Source organism: Monopterus albus, unplaced genomic scaffold (genome assembly GCF_001952655.1).
Source record: "Monopterus albus unplaced genomic scaffold, M_albus_1.0 scaffold172.1, whole genome shotgun sequence".
NCBI classification, from domain to species: Eukaryota; Metazoa; Chordata; class Actinopteri; order Synbranchiformes; family Synbranchidae; genus Monopterus; species Monopterus albus.
Window position 1 is genome coordinate 1,722,806 of NW_018128052.1, and position 20,425 is coordinate 1,743,230.

Consider the following 20,425-nt stretch of genomic DNA (forward strand, 5'->3'; position numbering starts at 1 on the left):
GCTTGCACTGAAATCGGCTACCTGGGACCGCCTCTTTCTCGTTCGCTCACTGACAGGTGCGAACGGCACATAACAGCTCTTTTGAACTATTGACATCAGAGGTGCATTGATCAGTGTATCAGGATGTACTTCAGCTTTCTGTGTGTGTCCTCCTCTATTGCAGGATAAAGGACGATGTGGCAGAGGAACAGCATATGTTAGTATGGATTAAATGTACCAGTGTGTCTACTGTTGCCTAGCCTTTCTAAAATCCTACTCTCTCCTCTTTTTCTGGGGGGCCACTTGTTATTGTATGATCATCAGATCAGCTGCAGTTTCAGGTCGTAGCCACAGTGGCATCAGTGTAATTCAGGTGCTTGTTGTTTCCTGTGCCTATTTTTGTGTTGGAAATTTGATTTAAACGCTTTTTGCAATGAAATCTAAAAACAAAAGGAATACCTTGAACTCTCCTCCTCCCACTGCTTCGAGGCTCCTGCTCTTCCTCTTGGCCTGTAACTAATCCTTGATATTTCCCCCATCTTTCTGTCTCATTGCAGTTTCATGCACTTTCATTTTTCTGCCTCTTTCTTTTTTGGTTTCTCCTGCCCCGACTACCTGAGCTCCCATCTAGTCACATTTAGACTGAAACTCACACATGCACACACAGTTTTTTAGCCAATACACACATCTACTGCCCATGTGTGTTAACCACCCCATCCCATTACAAGAACGTAGAGCCCTATCCCCCTACCTATTCAACTTTTATTCAGAGTAGACAATGTGTTTTGTCTGGCATGTTGTGCTTATAAAGCCCACTGCATTCACGCTGTTGGCTGTTGTTATCTTCACCTGTCAGACATCCTCCTGGCCATTCTCACAGGCTTCTGGGAATTTCATCAGTTGGTAGCAAAAACACAAGTGCACACATTGAGACACACACGTGCGCAGACACAAACACAAAGTGAGCAGTAACAGGTTGCCTAAGGCTGTTGCTGGCAAACCACCAAGAGTTACATGGACTGCTTGAACTCTATCAGTCAATAGTCCATCACCTCTGGTCCTCTCTACCATGGTGGTTTGGACAGAGCCTCAGGCTTTGTGTGTGAGAGTGTGTGTGTTTGTGATTCTGGAGGCAGAGGATGGACAGGTATAAAACAGAGAGAAGGAGACAGAGCTGTGGAAACACTAAAGTATTTATTAACAGATTAAGAACATAGTTGTCCAATAGTAAGAGCTTCATTCCAGTCCTAATGGCTCCACACAGGCTATGGGCCATTTGAAAAACAAGTGGAGTTGAGGTGAAGATGAAACATTCACAGTGTTCAACCATAACAAGTTCTCCCTCAGTTGCTGATTATTGGACTGAAATAACATCATGGAATATGATTAATGTGTTAAGCTCTAAGGAGACATTTGCTTACTGCTGTAAATACCATGCCAGGTATTGGCACCTGTATCGAAAATTTTGGAATGATACCCAGCTCTAGACTGAGAAAACTTTTAATACAGACATAAGAGACTAGGACATGCTGACCTTCCATACTGTGACACAGAGATGGTTTTAAAGAAAAGTGTGTTTTATTCTTTCATTTGTTCATTCATTCTGCCCTAGAGACAGCATGTATTATTAATCTTAACAGTGAGCTATAGTCTGATTTTATTGTTATGACAAAGCTTCAGCTTGTAGGCTTAATTAAGACCCACATTTTACTGATTAGTTTGCACTTTTTTCCTTATAACAAAGGTTGCTGAGGTGACATAAATTTCACTTTATACTGTAGAAACACATATTCAGACAAACTTCCCTGACTTCTTTGAAATCATTGTTCACTTCTCTTTCAGCCTCAGATGGTGAAGTTTGAGGCTTTTACATTCACAGGGTTTCTTTTAACTTTTGAGCTCTGGTGCTTGAGTATAACAAACACCACTGTGCACATCAGTGGCACCAGAGGACTGCTGAGGAAAAGTACTAAAACTGTGCTTAAAAGCTCCAAATCCTTATTCTCAGCGGTGCAGTACTCACTGGTTCTGTCTGTGTTGTTGGGTGACTGTGCATGTCAGAATGTTTGCATACACATTCATGTGTATTAAATGTGTCCTCTGTGAAAGTAACTGCTTTTTATGCTTATTCTTTTTAGAGGGGCTTATAGGCCCCTCCAGCCATGACTAAAGCTTTTTTTCCCACTTTAAAAATGCCTCTGCCAGCAACTTTAACCTCCCTGAGGTGATTTCTCATTTTTTATCCACAGCACCATACATGGATTTGCAACTATTTTTAGCTATATGTTATACCTTTATAAACCTATAAGGTTCTTTAAGCCTTTATTCTTTATGTGAATTCATTTCTTTGCATATTTTTACATATGAAATTTTTCAGAATAAAGCTCTTGTCAGGATGGATAATGTGAAAGGTGAGAGAACAGCAGTTTTGCAGCGAGTTCAGCTGAAGAACTTGTTCATGGTGTGACTTTGGCGCATTGTTAAGGCTGCTTTGTGAGCACAAGTAGGTTTAATATTGGAATAATAGCTCCCACATGACCCATGACAGCATATTTAATTGTGATTACGATGGTGCATTTGTTGTCTGTACAGTCAGCAGCACAGAAGAAATATCCATGTTTACACAGGAGGATAAATGTGTCACAAGGACAGCAGATTTGTTTTGCTTCTTTTGAGATCATGTGCTTTATATTGCTTATCCTAAAAAATGATATCTGTGTCCTTCTGCAAAGTGGTGGCTTCAGGATGAATTTTGTACCATTTTCTTCACAAAGTGGACAGACTAACCATTTTTAGACCTTCTGATGTAACTACTGTTCTCAGCTGTGCACTCTGTTAAGGACACCACAGAGGAAGTAATTTCCTGCTTCCTTCTTGTTAGAGCGCTATTGGAACAGCTTTGGTGCTGTAATTGAGCCAGACATCTTGCAGCTTGGACAGATATAACTGACTTCCTTCTATTTCAATTAATTATTCTGCTAGTGGATTTGTAGACTTACACGATGTCCAGAAGAAAATGAACTGAAGGGCGAGGAGGAAACAGCTAGTTAAGGTGTTGGTGTCCACTTTATTCTGAAAATAAACATGTCTGAGCAAAGAAATCACTTCAGTTTTCAATGTAGTACATTTAAATCCACTTCAGTACAGGATTGCTGTATTTATTTGCCGAGCAACCCACATAAAACCAAATAATCCTTGTCTGTTAACTATTGCCACTTCCAGCTTTTTTGTTATTATCACTGGTGTAGCCATTAGTCACAAATGTCGGTACCCGAGGGTTTGAGCCAGGTTCAGACAGAAATTTAAAATTATGTTTGGTTCTGGGCTGGGTTCAGACACGTGGGTCAAACATTTGGCTAGATGGCTGGAGCACTCAAATGTCAAAGGTCAAAGTGTTTATTTGTCATATGCACAGTTAGGAAACATGCCCCCTGTACAATTAAATTCTTACTTTGCCGTCCATATGAATGCCACACAATACAAGTGAAATATAAGGTAGATGAGCAATAACAAATCTAAATAGGCAGTAACACAAATCTAAGGCACTTTAAAGCAGCAAGTGAAAGAAGCACAATAAAAATACAACAAGAACACAACATAATGCAGAGAGAATTTATGCTACGTGGGAGCCGTGGAGTGTAAATACTCAGCAGTGATTATGTAATTATGCATGTGCAAAATGAGTATGTAAACAATACAGATGGAATTACATGAGGTAGATCCTGAGTCAGCTGTTTAGGAGTCTGATGGCAGTCGGAAAGAAAGAGTTTTTTAGTCTAGAGGTCCTGCATTTCACACTCCTGAGCCTCCAACCAGAGGGTAGGGGTATGAACAGTCCATGCTGGGGGTGGGTGGGATCTTTGAGGATGGAGGCAGCTTTCCTACACACCCTGTAGTGGTAGATGCTCTGCAGAGAGGGCAGTGGAGTCCTGGTGTTCTTCTCCGCGGTCTTTACCACTCTCTCTTCTCATTCCTCATGTCCACTGTCATCTCCTTCATCTTGTCCGTGTTGAGGCTGAGGGAAAAACACTGTACAAACTCAAATGCAGTGGGCTCAGGTTGGGTGTGGACATTATATATGATAAGCTTGTTGGGTCCAGGTTGGGCTCGGACACCACACTCTCAGGTGGGGTTCTGATAGAAATATGCAGGCCGGTCCATTTTCTACAGTGGATATGCCAATATTTCCCCTTTTTAACTGTGCTGCTTTCATTGACACTGGACTGTCACTCTAAATTCCTTTCAACTTGGTCCTTCTAAGGACATTGAAGATAAGTCTTCGCCAGGAACTAACAAACTGATGGACTGACACTTAGCACCTGTTACCTGATACCACTGACAGGTAGAGAGCGGGTGAGAGATTGGGCAAAAGAAAGACATAGTTAAGTGGGTTTAGATGGCAGATTTTCTGTGGCAGACAGTGACAGACAGACGATCTGAGACAGATGGTAAGAAACGCTCAGGCTCAGCTGATACAGCAGGGATGTGAGTCTGCAACAAAAAAGATAAGAAGAGCAGCAGCCAAACAGAAGAAGTACAACTTTCGTCACTGGGATGGAGTGAAGGATGTGTTTCTCACATAGCATGGTCGCTCGAACGTAAGCCTGGCAGAGCATTCATTCATCTGGTGAGCTGTAACATAATGTGGAAAATTTTTTAAAGTAATAACAAATCAGTTATAATGTAGTTAATTACAAGTAAGTACATTTGTAGTCTGAAAAAATTCTCAACTCAAGATCACTTGTTCCACATGTTGTGACTTCCATCAGAAGACAATCTGTTCAGTCATAGAGAGTGAAGAAGTATTTATTTAAAAAGTAAATATTTCATTGATAAATAACCTTAATATTCTATATACATATATAATCTTAAAGGATAAGGCCAGTCATTCTGTATTAAGTGTGTTTCAAACACTCCCCATACAGAGACGGAAACCAACAGTGATTTGCCTCTACTCATGATAATGTCTGTCAGCCCTGGATCAGCTTATTTGTCTGTGACATAGACCGCCATTGTTGTTCAGAAATAATTAAAAACACATCAGGGAAACACACCACTGCACTTAGTGACATGCTTCCTCATTACGAAACAACAAACCCTGATATTTGTTGAGAATCCAGCGATCTCATGCACGGGCCTTTGACTCTTGCTTACTTCAGATGCTGTAAAAGGTTTTGGCTGTTCTGATCCTTTGGGGCGACATTTTTACAAAATATCAGGGTGTGGTGTTTTGTTTGAGGAAATATGTCACCCAGTGCAGTGGTGTGCTTCCCTGGTGTGTTTTTAATTGTTTTTGAACAACCATGGAGGTTTATGGTACAGATGAATAAGCTGATCCCGGACTGACAGACATTAATTGTGAGTAGAGGCAAATCACTGTTGGTTTTAGTCTCTGTATGAGGAGTGTCGATACTACTGTTAAAATATAAAATGGCCAGCCTTGTCCCTTAAGTTATATTTTATATAATAATAACTGTGAACAACTTTTATTATATTGTCATTTATTTTGATCTGTGTATACACCAGTTAAGAAATTTTTCACAGTGTTATTATTGTGCATTAATAATGCACAACATTTGTATGAAACTGTAACTGCTGACAGTTACAAAATGGAGTGGGCTGTGTACATTGCTCGCTGTTGGTGTCACTGCACAATCAGTGTAGCTGGAGGTACCAGGGGCTTCTCTTCACGCCTGCAGAGGAAGCAATCTGCTGCCATTCATTGTTGCACATAAAACAACTTCACAGTAGCTTCTCAGAAGCTCCAGATTGAAACTGCCTGATTGACAACACAGATGGCCTGAACAAAACACAAGCAAATGATTTCCGAAGATAGAATTATCTGAGTTACGTGATACTGGTGTTTACTGGCAATTCTGAGTTGTAGTCTTTGAATGGTGAAAAATGTAATCTGTCTATGTTAAAATGTGTTTAGATTGTCAATATTTGTTCTAAATTAGGTACCTCTCAAGGCTGCTTTGCATTGAATGTGTAAAAAAGTGTCACTTAAAATAGGATGTCAAGCCAGACATGAGCAGAGGAATCGCTCTTTCCAGCCAGCCAGGAAGTGGAATTTCCATTTCAAGTTTTTTTTTTATGTGATTGTGGTATTTGAAGCAAGTTGAAGTGTGAATTTTAGACTGTTTACATTGTTTGATTGTCACATAAAGTCAAAGTCTGTGGAGTGGAACTGTTTCTAATTCAATCCAGTCAGTCACACCGCCATCCATTTCTCCTCAGTTTCTCCTCTCGCTGCCTGCTGCTTTGTGTTAATGGAGATATCACCTCCTCCCTTCCCCATCCCTTTCCTTCTTCTCTCTTTGTTGTCCTTTTCCCTCCACTCCACTTTCACTTCACTCCTCTCAAATCCTCCTGTTGTGCCTCTTCATTGGGCCTCTCGGTGAAATTAAATGACAGAAAGCCATTGCTGAGTGCACTCGGCATGTCTTGTTCTGAAGAAACTAATCAGAACCATTGTTGGTTATCCGAGGAGCGCTTCCTCCCTCTCTCATTGTACTTTAAATCAACAAATGATTCATAGCAAGTAGAAGAGGCAGACAAGGAAGAAAAACAAATAAGGTTTATTACTGAGTGTAATTCTGGAAGGCAGGCAGACTGAGGTTCTTTCAGCTATGCTCAATATTTCCTTATTTTGAATGCCAAACACTCTAATGGCAAACAATTGACATTTTGAGGCTCCCCTGGGTATTGCTTTAGCTTTGGTGTCAGGAAATGCCACAGCTGAGAGAAAAAAAAAACTTAATCAGGAACTTAAACAAACTAGAATGTTTGCTTAAAGCTATAATGATAATGACTTTTTTTGAGAATTGGCATGAATGCAAATAGCATTTCTTATCAATTAAATGCAGACACAGACTTGCCATCCGGCTAAAATGACATTTGTGCTCTCATAACTCTTTCAGCTGAAGGTTACCCACTCTGATGTTTGAATGATGGCCATATCTAGTTTATGTGTTGCATCTTTTAGAGTTAGTTTATGCTGTGTGTCTTGGGCCTCAAGCCTTAAATTTATTGTATTGTGGTTTTTTCGTTAACAAACCACAGGAGCATGGTTTGCCCTTTTTCTATTTTGAACATGGATAATACATTTTTTTTCCAGTTCAGATTTGTTGTCATTTTCTGTAATGATGACACCCACTCACCCTCCATAGTCTCCATAGGATTCTGCTGTTTCATGAGATCCAGCCCAATTAGAAACCTGCTGAGTTCCATCTCACGCTCACGAGAGGAAACACTACCATCACAGACCGTTAACTTCCCACTCCTCTGTACCTTTCCACTTTGATTCCTTCTGTGTTCTTTCAGTGACTATTATACTTCTCCTTTCTTTCAACAGTGGGGCTTCTTTGGCTTCTTTCACACACCTTTAATTTGTTCTTTGTCCATGACCATTTATTCTGCAAACACACACTAGTGCACTCTTCTCAGACATTCCCAGATAGCTTGCTGTTGTTAAATGCCTGTAGGCCAGTTAAACACAGTGGCTTTCTTTCCCTCCCCAGTTTGTTTTGATGCAGTTATCACCAGATGGGTAAAGGAGAGAGCTGTATGTCGCAAAGCAATTATAGCACATCTGTATCTCACATACTGATAGAAAACCAGCCTCTGAATCGTCTTGATGGGATTGTGGGTAAAGCCAAATTAAATCAAAATCTCTGTAAAATTGTTGTCTTCACAACTGGAGGGGGGGGCTTTATGACCCGTGGTTCGTGGAGATCAGAGTTTATAGCCCTTTTAATGAGTTGTTGGGGAAAAAACACTAGCAAACAACAGCACTGCCTGCAGATCTAACTGTACAAGCAGAAATAGTCCTGAGAGAGAGTGAGTGGGAAGAATTAATGTTCTGAAAATGACCCACTGGCCAGCTCCAACCTAGTTCTGCTTAAAGTGCAGGTCTTATCTGCAGCAGTCAATATACCTAATTACTCTGTTCTTGCTAACTGCATCTTACACTTCAGCACTGGGACTGTAAAAGTCAGAGTCAATGCTTATAGTACTTATGGACCTAATGTAATGATTTTGTCCCCCTCGTCTCTTGAGCGTTGGAGTTTTTAATGCGTAATCTGCTGCTGGTGTGTTTGGTTCCCTTCCCAGTCATTTCTATAAGTGTATTTCACTGTTACTGTTTACGTCAGTGTTTCTGAGTGCTGGTCCCGAAACCCACCGATGAATGGTCTCTGAACTGGTTAAGTTACAGTAAATATGGATTAAATACTGTATTTTTCAAGCAAAATCATTCTTTATGGTAGGAATGCTTTCTGACCCCAGAAACAAGAAACAAATCAATAGTTGTATGCTGAAAATGAAAGCACGAAAGTTAAAGCACAGAAAAGTAATAAAAGTCATATAATGTATTTTGCTTAAAGCTGTATTAATTGACTGAACACTGACATGGCATGACCTTAAAAAGTTATGAAGAACAACTTTTTGCTAATTGATTGTTAGTAAAAAATTGCCTATACATTTATTTATTATGAAAATATGTACTTGTTGTGGCTGGAAACAGGGGAGGCCATGAGAGTGGTCTGAGGTCAGGACATAAAACCAAAGCAAAGACACTACTTAAAAGATCAACCCAGCATCAACTACATTGATCCACAATGCAAAACATACTATCACAGCTCTCAGAAATTTTGACATTGCAACATGTTTCTTGATTGAAAATTGAAACCGAGGGTATGGTTATATTGACGCCACAAACTAAATGGTTAAGGTTAGGAAAAGGCCCTGGGGTCAGTGAAAACACTTAACACACAATGTTGGACACTCTCTGGTTCTCCACATAAAAATGAGGTGTTTGTTTGACCCATCCATCCACCACCTTCTAGTGTTTTTAACATAAAGCTCCACACCCTATACCTCAACAGTTTGTGGCAGTAATGTGCCATTATCTTGTTGGACAATTATCATAAAACACCAAGAAGAAGACCACGAAGAAGGACACCTGGCTACAATACAGCAAATGTTGCCATGTGCCAATTTTACAGCCGATAGCGTGACACCACTACGTTTTACGCTGTGGTCCAACATAGCTGTTAAACATTTTACTGTGAGACCAGGCTGAAAAATTACTGAAATGTTTGATGGAGATGTGGGGAACTGCAAATGTTGCAGATCTGGGAGATAATTTTCTGCGATTTTGTCACTACAAACATTACACATAGTCATTTTATTATTATTTTTAATAAAAATATTGATTCAGTGTAGCTTTAAACTAAATATTTTTTCATAAGGTTTAATCTAAAATATTGCACATCAATTTCTAGATCAGTAAGAAGGTACAGCTGTATAATTGTTTTTATAACTACCACACACTAAACAAGTTTTTCCTATAAGAGCGATCTCTGCCCCCGTGGTGTAAATGCTCTGTCATATGCATGAAGGTATTGCAGTAAACATCTACAGAGTTATATTTTCAGACACTCTAATGACTTGAACTGAAAATCCAACACGTCTGCTCATGTAGTGTTATGCACATAATTAACTCCTATATCTTAGATATTAAGTTGCTGTCAGTTAATGCTAGAAGTGTGATATAATGAGATTCACTGTTCATCACTAAAGTAATTATCACCTCCTAACTGAGCTAAATGGCTCTGAATCTGCAGTTTTAATTCTCTGACCGCTTTTACTGTTTAACTAACAGCATCATAAACCCTTTCCCACACGGACACATCACTATAAGAGATGGGTCTATGATGAGGTGATTTGTTTTAACTGCCTCATTTGAGAAATCACGAATAAAAGATCTAATTTAATGTTGTGATACCTGTCATGGCACTGGGAGAGACGGACTTTTCTTGTTTTCTCAAAAGTAGAAAATTAATTTGTCATCTATTTTGTGAGAAGACTGAAAATATTTTGAATTCTCCGTAGTACTTTATTCTTGTTCTTTTAATGGTATTGAAAAAAGGTGAGGATGAGGAAGGAAGCATGTTGAGACACCGGTACTTTCTGACTGAAAATTAGATAGTATGAAGACAACACCAAAAGTGGTGATTATGGAATTAAAATAGTATTTTGTAACTCACAGGACAAATATTAGACCTTTTTAAAATATCTAATGTGAAAACAGTAAAATGTTACTGCTTTGCCTACCATTAGTTTTACTCTGGTGTTTCTTGTGCCATCACTGACTGACCCATAAAACATGTGACTTATTTCAGAAAGCCACATTTAACCTGGTACACAGCAACAATATAACCATCTTTCATGGTTTAACCCAAAGCTAGTACTGAAGAGCAGAAGTGGCACCACATATTGTGCCTTACCTTTTGATGTGCCTTTTCTGGGATTTTACCCATTTTTGTAGGAAACCTCTCTGCTTCTCATGCAAATTAAATGAAGATTTTGACAGTCTACATAAAATATAAAAGTTCTCAAATGCAGTCTAAATCCCTCAGTAGGAGCACAACTCTACCAGGGAACCAGAGGGAAACCTGGGATAATGTACACTACACATGTGAGAAAGTTGGATGAAAGAAGTCAAGTGGATCAGTAACAGGAGGGTAAATACAATTCCACAGGGCACATCAACCTTTCATTAGTTTAAAAGATTTATGATGAAACCTCAGTGCCATTGAAAGGTTGTTGGAGCAGACTGAGAATGTACAAATCTACAGTGACCTCGCAGTACCCTGGTACAATAAGTGATAATTAAACATGGAAGCACTCTGTCTCTCACACACTCATCTACATTACTTGCACATACATCACCACCTAGATGGATGAATTATACAATGTCATTAAAAATATACTGTACAGCTCTGTATTAATGAGTGACTTGTTGGCGCAGTTTGAACCTGTAAGCCACCACAACACCAGGGGCACAAGTGGGTCATAAAGACAGATATCCTGCATCAGCAGAATGTGGGAAATGATGTTGGTGTTAATGTTGCAGCCGGTAAAGGCGGAGCAAATTTAAACTATGCTTACAATTTGAAGTGAAGTCTTATGATTATACTGCTCTCTTAATGAGAATCTGAAAAATAACTAACTCTAAGTATCTAAAGTGCAGTGAAATCAAAGTCTGAAGTAGCAGAAAATGAAAATACCCAAAGTACAGATACCACAAAATTCTACTTGCAGTAAGTACAATACTTGAGTAAATGTGTATGTAGTTACTTTCCACCTCTGACAGTCAAATCCTGTATAAAGAATTCAGTAGGCTGGCGCCTACAGGACCTCAAAAGTCCTTCAGTTGTTCCTATTACTTTGAATTCCTGTTAGACAGACCAAACCAGAAATCTTACTGTACAGTGCATGATCAAATGTAGCAGTAATCCAAGGGATTCCATTCAGCTTGTGTATACTGAATTCAGTAATGTTTTAGAGCAAGCTTTTGTAATATACCCAATGTCACTGACAACTCAATGTAAATCCCCTCCTCTCCAGCAGCAAAAATAAAACCAGAAAAGGCACAGCAAAAAAAGCATCATACCAGTTAGATACAATAAGTGCTGCCACTTTCACTCTTCAGGGCAAGCTTCGGGTAAAACCATGAAAGATAGGTATACTGTTGTGTACCAAATGTGGCATTTTGTTTTCCTTGTGCCAGTTACCTACATCCTGCTATGGGTGTGTTAGCTCCTTAAGAGCCAGTTTACTATTTGAATAGTCCAACAATAAATTCCTGGTTGTTCTTATTTTGCAAAATAAGACTTGCAAAATAAGTAACATCTTTTTAATTTATTCTCAGACTTGTCTGCCTCCTCTTTTTTTAATCTCCTTCTTTTAAACATTCTTCTTTTAATTTTTGTTATTATTACTTGTTAGTGGTGGTGTTGTTATCTGTGCCTTGCTATTTTACCTTATGTAGTCTATGGAGAGATGAATATCGCATTGCAACATTACTGTAATAAAATAAATGTGAAAGAGAAATTGATTTAACATGACTTGTATTGATCAATACATAACACAGTAATGCAGCATCTCTGATATGAGATGGGACCCAAATCAAATAAAGGTAATCATCTGTGTCTTGACAGTAATATGTTTTCGTGAACCCCACTCACAGGGGGCAACAACAGATATTCTGATTTCAGTTCCAGGATGGACAAGGTGACAGTTCCCTGCAGTAATGTTATTTGCAGGAAATCTTGTTTCTGGATTTCTATGTTCATATTACTGTCATACTGGATTTTTTCCAGTTCTGTACTAGATGCACTTTTAGACCCTTAGTTCTACAAAGTGAATTAGTCCTTCTTAATGTGCAGTCTAATACTGTAATGGTTACAGATGTTCTTTAGGAAATGGCCAAAGACGACATGCATATTGCAGCCAGTGACAACCTTACAGTATGAAAGGAGGAATCTGCTACAACAAAAATAGTATAATTGCTGTGCTAGAGGCAAAATTAAAGGGGTGGCAATGTCTGTTAGTAGCTCAGCCCACCATTAGGTCTTAACTATTGTATGGACTGCTATTGAATCATGCTGTCATTTGTATGGCTATGGACTCCTGGGGCTGTATTTCCCTGCAGCTGCAATGCCATTGCTCAGGCCCTTCATACTCTCCTGGCACCAAATGTCACAATTCCATGCAATTTCTGTATGTTCATCTGTCTCAGCATTATCACTTTCATTACTGGCTTTAATCACTCTCACATGTTTTCAATCTGTAATCAAGAGACTATGTTTAAGCCAGCAGCTCACACTTGTTCTTTGCCAAATCGTTGCCAGTTTTTTCCTTCACTTTCATTTAACTATGCTGTTTCCTTGTTTTTCATATTACTTCACTCTGCGATAACCGTAAAAAAACTCACCTTCCATTTAGTTCCTTCTCAATGTTCTGTGCACTCATGTTCATATAAAGACCTTTAGTTTTTTGGTGAACTTTATGTCTTGTACAGTTTCACACCAACTAAGGCCATGTGTGAACTGATGACTGTATATAAAGATACACAAACCTACCGTGATGTAATATATTGCTTTTCTGACGAGTGGTTTTGAAGCTCAAGTCTGGCGGCCACCATATTGGTAGCGTTTCACTCTGCCTGCTATGGCTAATCCAAAAATGGGCAAATAGGTGTAGCATGAATGGATCTCGCTAGACAGCTAGCAGCTAACCACCTGTGGTGGGCCCTGCCACCTGTCACTCAACGTGGCCATGCCCTTAGTTATGCCTAACTTTTAGCCTCAGTATTTAAACAGGCACGTTATTTAAAAATTCACCTCCTGTACAGTTGTAATGGAAGGGGAAATTAGCTATAGAGACCAAACCATTTTTCCTACTAGGATGTAAACATGTTATTTCTGCTGTAAAGTTGGGCATTTCAACATGGGAGACTATGGGGGATTGACTCCCTTTTAGACTCAACCCCAAGTGGCCATTTGAGGAACTGCAGGTTTTGGCACTTCCGCACTGGTTTCATTTCTCAGCCTTGTATGTTGCCACTTGTTATGTACTCAGGCCTAGGCCAAAGTCCAAGGGAAATGACAAAAGCATAGCATCCAAACAGGCAGATCAAAAACAGACAGACAGAGAAAGTGAGTATGGCAGGAACACTATGGCTGGGAAAGCACACAAGACATTCTGGCTGAGGGCTGAGGGAATCAGGCTGGTATATCTAACCTGAGGCTAAGTGGGGACTGGGAAACAGGTATGCAGGTGAGCAGAGTAGAGACAGGTGACTAAAGACAGAGGGAAGGTCAGATTGCCTCTGGAGGTGGGATGGGTTTATGGAAATAACCAGAAAGTTACAAAAGTCTGAATAGGTGAGGAAGTGATAGCTTGATTTATGCACTACTGGCACGGCTTATGTATATCTTTATTTAAGTCTTAAGTTGAGACACTGGGATTAAATGTGAAGTGACCTTGTATGTTTTTCTAAATGCTAACTTGCAAATCTCAAACTCTGTCTAAACTCATACACACCTGGAGTTATACACGTTGGCATCTGTGCCTCATTTCAGGAAAATAGAGCCCCAAGTCTTGTTTGAGTTTGGGAGGTGATCTTAAATAAAGCAGCTGCAAGTTACATTTTATAGTGGGGCTGGCTTTGTCTCAGCAGCTGCTCCTGCCTGAGGTGTTTTTTCTTTTCTTTTTTTTTTTTGACAGACTCCAAATATCCAGAAATATTGCAGACTTAGCCCTCATGGATACACGGATGCTAATGTCGTCACAGTCATAGTGTGCGGGACCACAATCAGACGAAATGCGCTATGAGACAAGACCTAAAGACCACATGTTTTTCCACTGAGATAAATTGAAATTTCTGAACCTGTAAATCATTTCAAAGAATTTTTCTGAATGGCTTTGGATAGTATTGATTTTAGCAAGTTATGCATGATATGTAAATTTTATCTTGAGGACAACATTTGATCAATATTAAACCCTCAGCTAAGGATCTTCATAATGCTATGGGTTATTCAAATTTTCTATAATGAAATCTGTACCCTATGCAGACTCTTTAGAGACCTCTTGCAGACTTAAGGAACTGTGGATTTGAACAACCCCATGCGCTCACAGACTTCCCAGGAATGTGCCTGTTTAGTCAAGTGCAGTGTAGTCCTGGCATTTAGATTCCACTTCTCTCTTTAAATGCAAACTTACTTCAATTTTAGTTTCATTGCTGCTCCTCAGAACCAGGATGTGAAGGATGAATACGTTAAATGCATTACTAATGGATTTGCAGTACTACATGTCATGAAAATAGTTTTGGAAATAGCCTGTTTCCATGCTCTGGTATGTGATCTTTCTACAAAACAGCTGGTATATTAGTTGCACTTTAAAGAGTCACAGCTTTGCTGCCTCAACCACCGCCCAATTTGTTTGGGATAAATGTAAGACCTTGAGCCAGGAAGCGAACCTGCCATCCATGAGTAAACTGCACTAGCTCAGGGCTGATATTAGACTAACTGAAGACATATTCAAGTGTAAATGAAATGCTATGTGAGCATGATGGATTCATTTGTATTTACACTGCCAAGTGCAAGCACACAGGAATGATGAATTACTTCAATAATGCTCATTTTAATAGTCTGTTTTATAGACACCTCAGCACCTCAGTCTAATAGGGTCTTGGTTTAGAAGGCTCTTTATAAGATAGTTTCAGTTCATTTCATATCTTCTTTTGGGTGGAAATTTTACACAGACGAGTGACTCCAAGAAAGGATGTAAGTATTGAGAAGGAGCTTTACTGTGCCTGCGTTACACCATAAAAGCATGAATGCTATGTGCTTTTCTGCATTGATTTTCTACCTTTACAAGTAAAATACTCCATGTGTAAAAATGCCTAAACATTGCCCGGAGACAGAGCTTAAGTCTCGTCTCTCCACTTTCCAGCAGAGCAGAGTCATGCTGTGTGCTGCAGTGCTTTCAATCTCCTGTATGTGCATGAGATGAGACTCCTGGTATGAATAATGTCTTCCTTTGTGGTTCTTTTTTGCTCTCTATAATCCACTCTCTACTCTGTCTCAGCAGGATTGAGAAACCCATCTTGTATGATCAGTAGGTCTCTGTCAGTGAAATAAAGCCAAATATGAACAGGATGTAAAAAGGCACACCTCTTATTAATTATACACCATCTCATCAGAATAATGTGTTTTTGTGTCAAACCCAACTAAATGTCAGAATATACATGGTTAAAGTTGTTAAATGTATGGTATAAGATGATGTGACCAACAAGTTTGGAAAAACTGGTTTGGTAAAAAAAAAATTGCAGAGGTTTGAATGGTTTTTGTTGCTTTAAGCAAACATTTTTTCTTGACAAGCCAAACACTCATTTCCTTTTGTACTGTAACCCTGACTTCTCAACTTAGTGAAGAAACAAGCAAGGGGAAGAAAATAGAATAATAGGGCAAAACCACTGAAATTTCTCCAAACAGTTGAAAACCTGTGGGAAGGTTTTAGGAACAGTTGGTGCATTTTAAATCACTGCCAGCTGGACATGTCATCTGCTCACTGGCATGAAACAAAATGTTTCTCTTCAGTGGATTGAAAGGTCAAGTTGACGTCCCATCTCCCTGGTGAGACTTACCCTTGTACACCGGAGATCTGAGCATACAATATGTGTGTGTATGTGTGTGTGTGTGTGTGTACATATGTGGACATGCACGTCCTGTATGGTTGTTCTCGTACATCAGTTTCTATCTACTTGTGATCTCCTGCTGCAAGAGCAGAAGTTGCATTTACCGTGTCAGTAATGTTACTGTGATGGTGACCTGTTTTTCTGTGATCTCCAGTTGATCCTCCTGACTTTTGATTCAATTCTGTGCCATGGTGGTTGGATTCTCTAGGTAAAGAGAAGGAAAAACAATGAAAATGCTCTGTAGAAAAGGATGATGGTGCAGGGTGAAGTGTAGAGAGTGTAGAAGTGAAGTCCTGAAGCCTACTGCAAAGACTTGGTTCAGAGGAAAAACATTGTTTATGGCATTTGGCAGTGCTTTGTCAGAGAACACAAAGCCCTTTTTAGAGCAAGAATATCCAAAATGTAATGCTGTATAATGAGACTGGAAATGAATAAATAATATGATGTATTATATAAAGGCGCAAAGTCTACCTTAGGTTGGGGTGGCTGGCTAGGTACACAAAACAAAGTACTTCACCTCCAGAAAGAGTTCAATTCCAGTGTGTGGCTTGTGGTTTTGTTCCTAAACGTGACCAAGTAGTTTTTGTACCTTAACCTAACCAAGTATTTCTTTTTCCTAAACCATACCAAGTAGTTTGTGTGGAAAATGTAATAAAACTGTCAATGTTTTATAACTGTTGCATCATATTTATGACAGCTCTCAAAATGACGGAGTACCAATGGCATGCTGCTAACTAGCCTGCTAGCCAACCGCTGTGTTTATAGCTGTTTACATGACAAAAAAGGTCCATAAAGCTTGGTTGTGTAACATACGTTGTTAATGTTGGTGGGTTTGTTAGGAGCATTATTTAATGAGCTGCCCCATATGGTCATATAGGTTAGAGGACTTTTTGCATATAATATTTATATACAGCATCTTTCACAGTGTTCACCCTCTGACTTCATTAGTCCTGTCATCTGTAAAAAGAGATCAGTCATGATCACAGTGTAATATATCTAAAAAGTTGAGGGTTTCCTTACCTCCTGTTTTCTCATTCTCAGTCCTCAGCATATTTACAATGGTGTACATTAGAAACAGCAAAGCATGTGAATTCCAGTCATGATATGCACATTTTTGCTATAAATTGAAACATGCATTGAAGGAAAAAGTAGAAAGGAAGACAGTAACATTTATGGTATTCCTCCTTGTTGTCCCTCTCCCCAGTGAACAAGCACAAGCCGTGGATAGAGACATCTTACCATGGCATGATCACAGAGAACATGGACAAGGTGCTGCTGGACCCTCCTCTGGTAGCTCTGGACAAGGATGCCCCGATCCCTTATGCTGGTAGGAAATTCACAAACACAGTCACACAGAAAAACATCTGCTCTATGCACACTCAAATATCCATACACATTTACAAAGTATAACCAGTAATATGGTGTACACACCCTTGCATCGACACACACACCGAGACAAGGATGCGTCAGTACTGTGTGCAGGCAACTATGGCAACTTCACACCATGCCAAGACACAAACAGATGCTCCAGCAGTTCCCTGTACTCACTGTTTGTCATGGAGACTGACTCCCATTTATCAACCTTAGCAGTGAAAAACAAAATGTTTTGTTGTTTTGAGAGCACTTTCTTCTCCTCATTATACTATATAAAATTAATTTACATGCTATAGTTTCTCCCCAAAAACAAACAAACAAACACACAAAAAAAAAAACACAACTTACTGCACAGAGAGCTTGGTAAAAACTTTAAAAATAAAGGTTTGTATTCTCTCTGATATCCAGTAATTAAAACCGTTTAAACCGTTGTTCCTGCACCACCAGGATAAAATAGTATAGGATAAAATAAAAACATTCTTAAAAATCTTTCACACTAGCATGGGTTTTTGAGTTGAATAAAGTAAAGATGACCGACTGATTCAAGCTTAATGAAAATGCAAGGTCTCAGGTTTTGAGTTAAGAAACACCTTCTTCATGCCCCCTGACAGGGCTCTGTTCATGACACCACACAATAATCATCATCTAAGATTGCATGTGCATGAGTGTGATCCCCAAAATTCAACACGGTAGGACGACAACTTCACATTCTCTGTGTACTGCCCTTTTGTTTTGGTTCTAGGCACTGTACCATGTGTTTATTCATGATCTGACTTCAAAAATTAATCTCTGTGTCTGTTTTACTCTCTAGATTTATATTGGACATGTATATATTGCAAAAGCAGAAGGCCTTGACTTGGAAATGTGCAATTTAGCAGTATTACATTATACTATTATTAGGTTTATAGCTGGTCTGATGTTACACAAGTTTGGTTACTGAGAACTCATTGTGGCTTCTTGAGAAAAGGTTTCCACATCCCAGCGAAACAGTAAAGGTTCCAGGACATTTGTGGTGTTTCACTTTTTTTTCTGGCTCATGTTTGAGCAAAGAGGTCTCTCAGCCCATAACAGTCACTATTAAATTGGGTACTGGTAGTGTGGTGGTGACTGGAAGTTGTCTGGTCACCGAACAGGTTCACATGCAATAAAGCCAGTTCAACATCATTACAAATCTCATCTCCAGGTGATTGTTTCAGGAGTTGATTATGTGGTCAAACAAGAGCTGAAATCCGACAGCCACCACACAGGTAGACCAGTGTTGACAGTGGCAGGAGGGAGAGAGACAGAGATGGCTGTTATAATTAGACAAAGTATTCTCAAACTCAAAGGCAAACGAAGAGGCTTCTTGGCAGCTAACGCTTAACAGCTCATTATGGTGAAATGGCTCCTATTAATCCTAGCGCTGACAACCATGGAAAACTGATACTCAGCTATTTTTCTCTCTCTGTTTTCCTTTTTTGTGTTTTTTTTGTTTTGTTTTGTTCTAATGTCATTGCCATAATTTGTTTTTTTCCCCAATGTTATGTGTGAGCTGTTCTGTAAATAATGGGTAAATATGGCTGAACTTGAACAGTGAATCAGCCTGATTACGTGGTAAAGGCTCAATTGTTCAGCTTTTCCTCACAGGGCTTCTAACAGCCCTATACTGTACATATAGTGTATACTATAACTGATGCTCTGTGGCATACGTAGACCCTTTGGTGGGGCGTGGGAAGATGTAGTTATCTCAGACATAAAAAACACTGGATATATTATGCAATGTCCTTCATCTTTTATTCATACTGTTCATTCATCCTACTCATATCTTAAGTATAGATGTTGAACATATTCCTTACAGGCAACGTTCTTCTCTGATCAAGCAGTACTGACCTACAATAATTTACAGTACATAGTTTTCTCTAGTAACCAAATCCATGACAGAATGAAAGTTAAATAACACCACAAGGAGCGGGTGGACAAAAGAGGAAATTCGTTTTGATTGTTTTCCCCATGATTACCACATTGTGTTTGTTGGCATGTGAAGGTCAAGCCTGTTGAAATATTGCCTGAGAGAGAAAAAAAACAGCCCTGTACACTGGCTGCTGACTGGTGATATTTCTCTCCTTGAATGTTTTTCATTCTATGGGCTCTAATGAATGAAACCCATACAAAAGCTACCAAGGAAACTGTGGAAAAAAATGCCCATCAAAAGAGCAACTCTGTCCCAATTTATCTCCCTTTGCAATTGAATGCTGCTATAACTCTCTCTGTTTTGCCCCCCAAATTTCTTGAAGTCTAGCTATTCTTTCAAATATTTATCTTAATCTGCACCTTCGTTTGTGTCTTTCTCTCCAACTTGTGCCACATTCCTTCCTTCTCAATCTAACCATCCTTTCTCCTTTTCTCTATTTCGGCGCTTTGCTCCTTGCGAGCCAGTGCACGGGCAGTCACTTATGCATCACAGACAATCTCATCAATCCTGGTTTTGTTTTACTGCAGAAAAGGAGTAGGCTGTCCTTCTGGCTCCACATTAATTGCAGTGTGAGAACACAGACTGAGATAGTTAAGTACTCGCCTTTCTCCTCTCTGTACTTTTTCTCATCATCTTTTATTCCCTCTCCCACCCAGTGGCCCTCCATCACTAGTGTTTCTCCTCTGAATACCTCATACACTCCCTCATCTTCACTCCTTACCCCACCGTGCCTTTTTAAATATATCTCCTTTTTCTTTATTCCTCCCGTCTCCCGTTCTGTCCTGCCCTCTCCTGCAGCACCACATTTCACTTTGATGTAAACTACCCACATAGGTCTAACTTGAACGTCATATGCTGAGACAGGCGTCCTGGAGATAAATTGATATTACTGCACACCATGATGGCATCCTCTATCCTTGTAGCTCTCGCCCCCACCCCCACACCTCTACCCAACACCTTTCTTAGAGCAAAGGTGTGTGGGTTGAGGAGTATGTGCTGATCGTGCATTCTCAATCAAATTAGCATGAGGAATGGTGGCCGTGGACTCTAGGGTACAGCATGGCAGGCAT

The 20,425-nt window shown here is 39.6% G+C and overlaps 1 protein-coding gene across 1 annotated transcript in view; it reads left to right on the top strand.

Moving 5' to 3' along the window:
• clstn2a (calsyntenin 2a) overlaps positions 1-20,425 on the top strand; it is a 148,130-nt gene that overhangs the window by 46,739 nt on the left and 80,966 nt on the right. Inside the window, exon 2 of the mRNA XM_020616221.1 lies at positions 17,235-17,357. Within this exon, the coding sequence (XP_020471877.1) occupies positions 17,235-17,357 (123 nt within the window). The remainder of the gene's footprint in view (positions 1-17,234; positions 17,358-20,425) is intronic.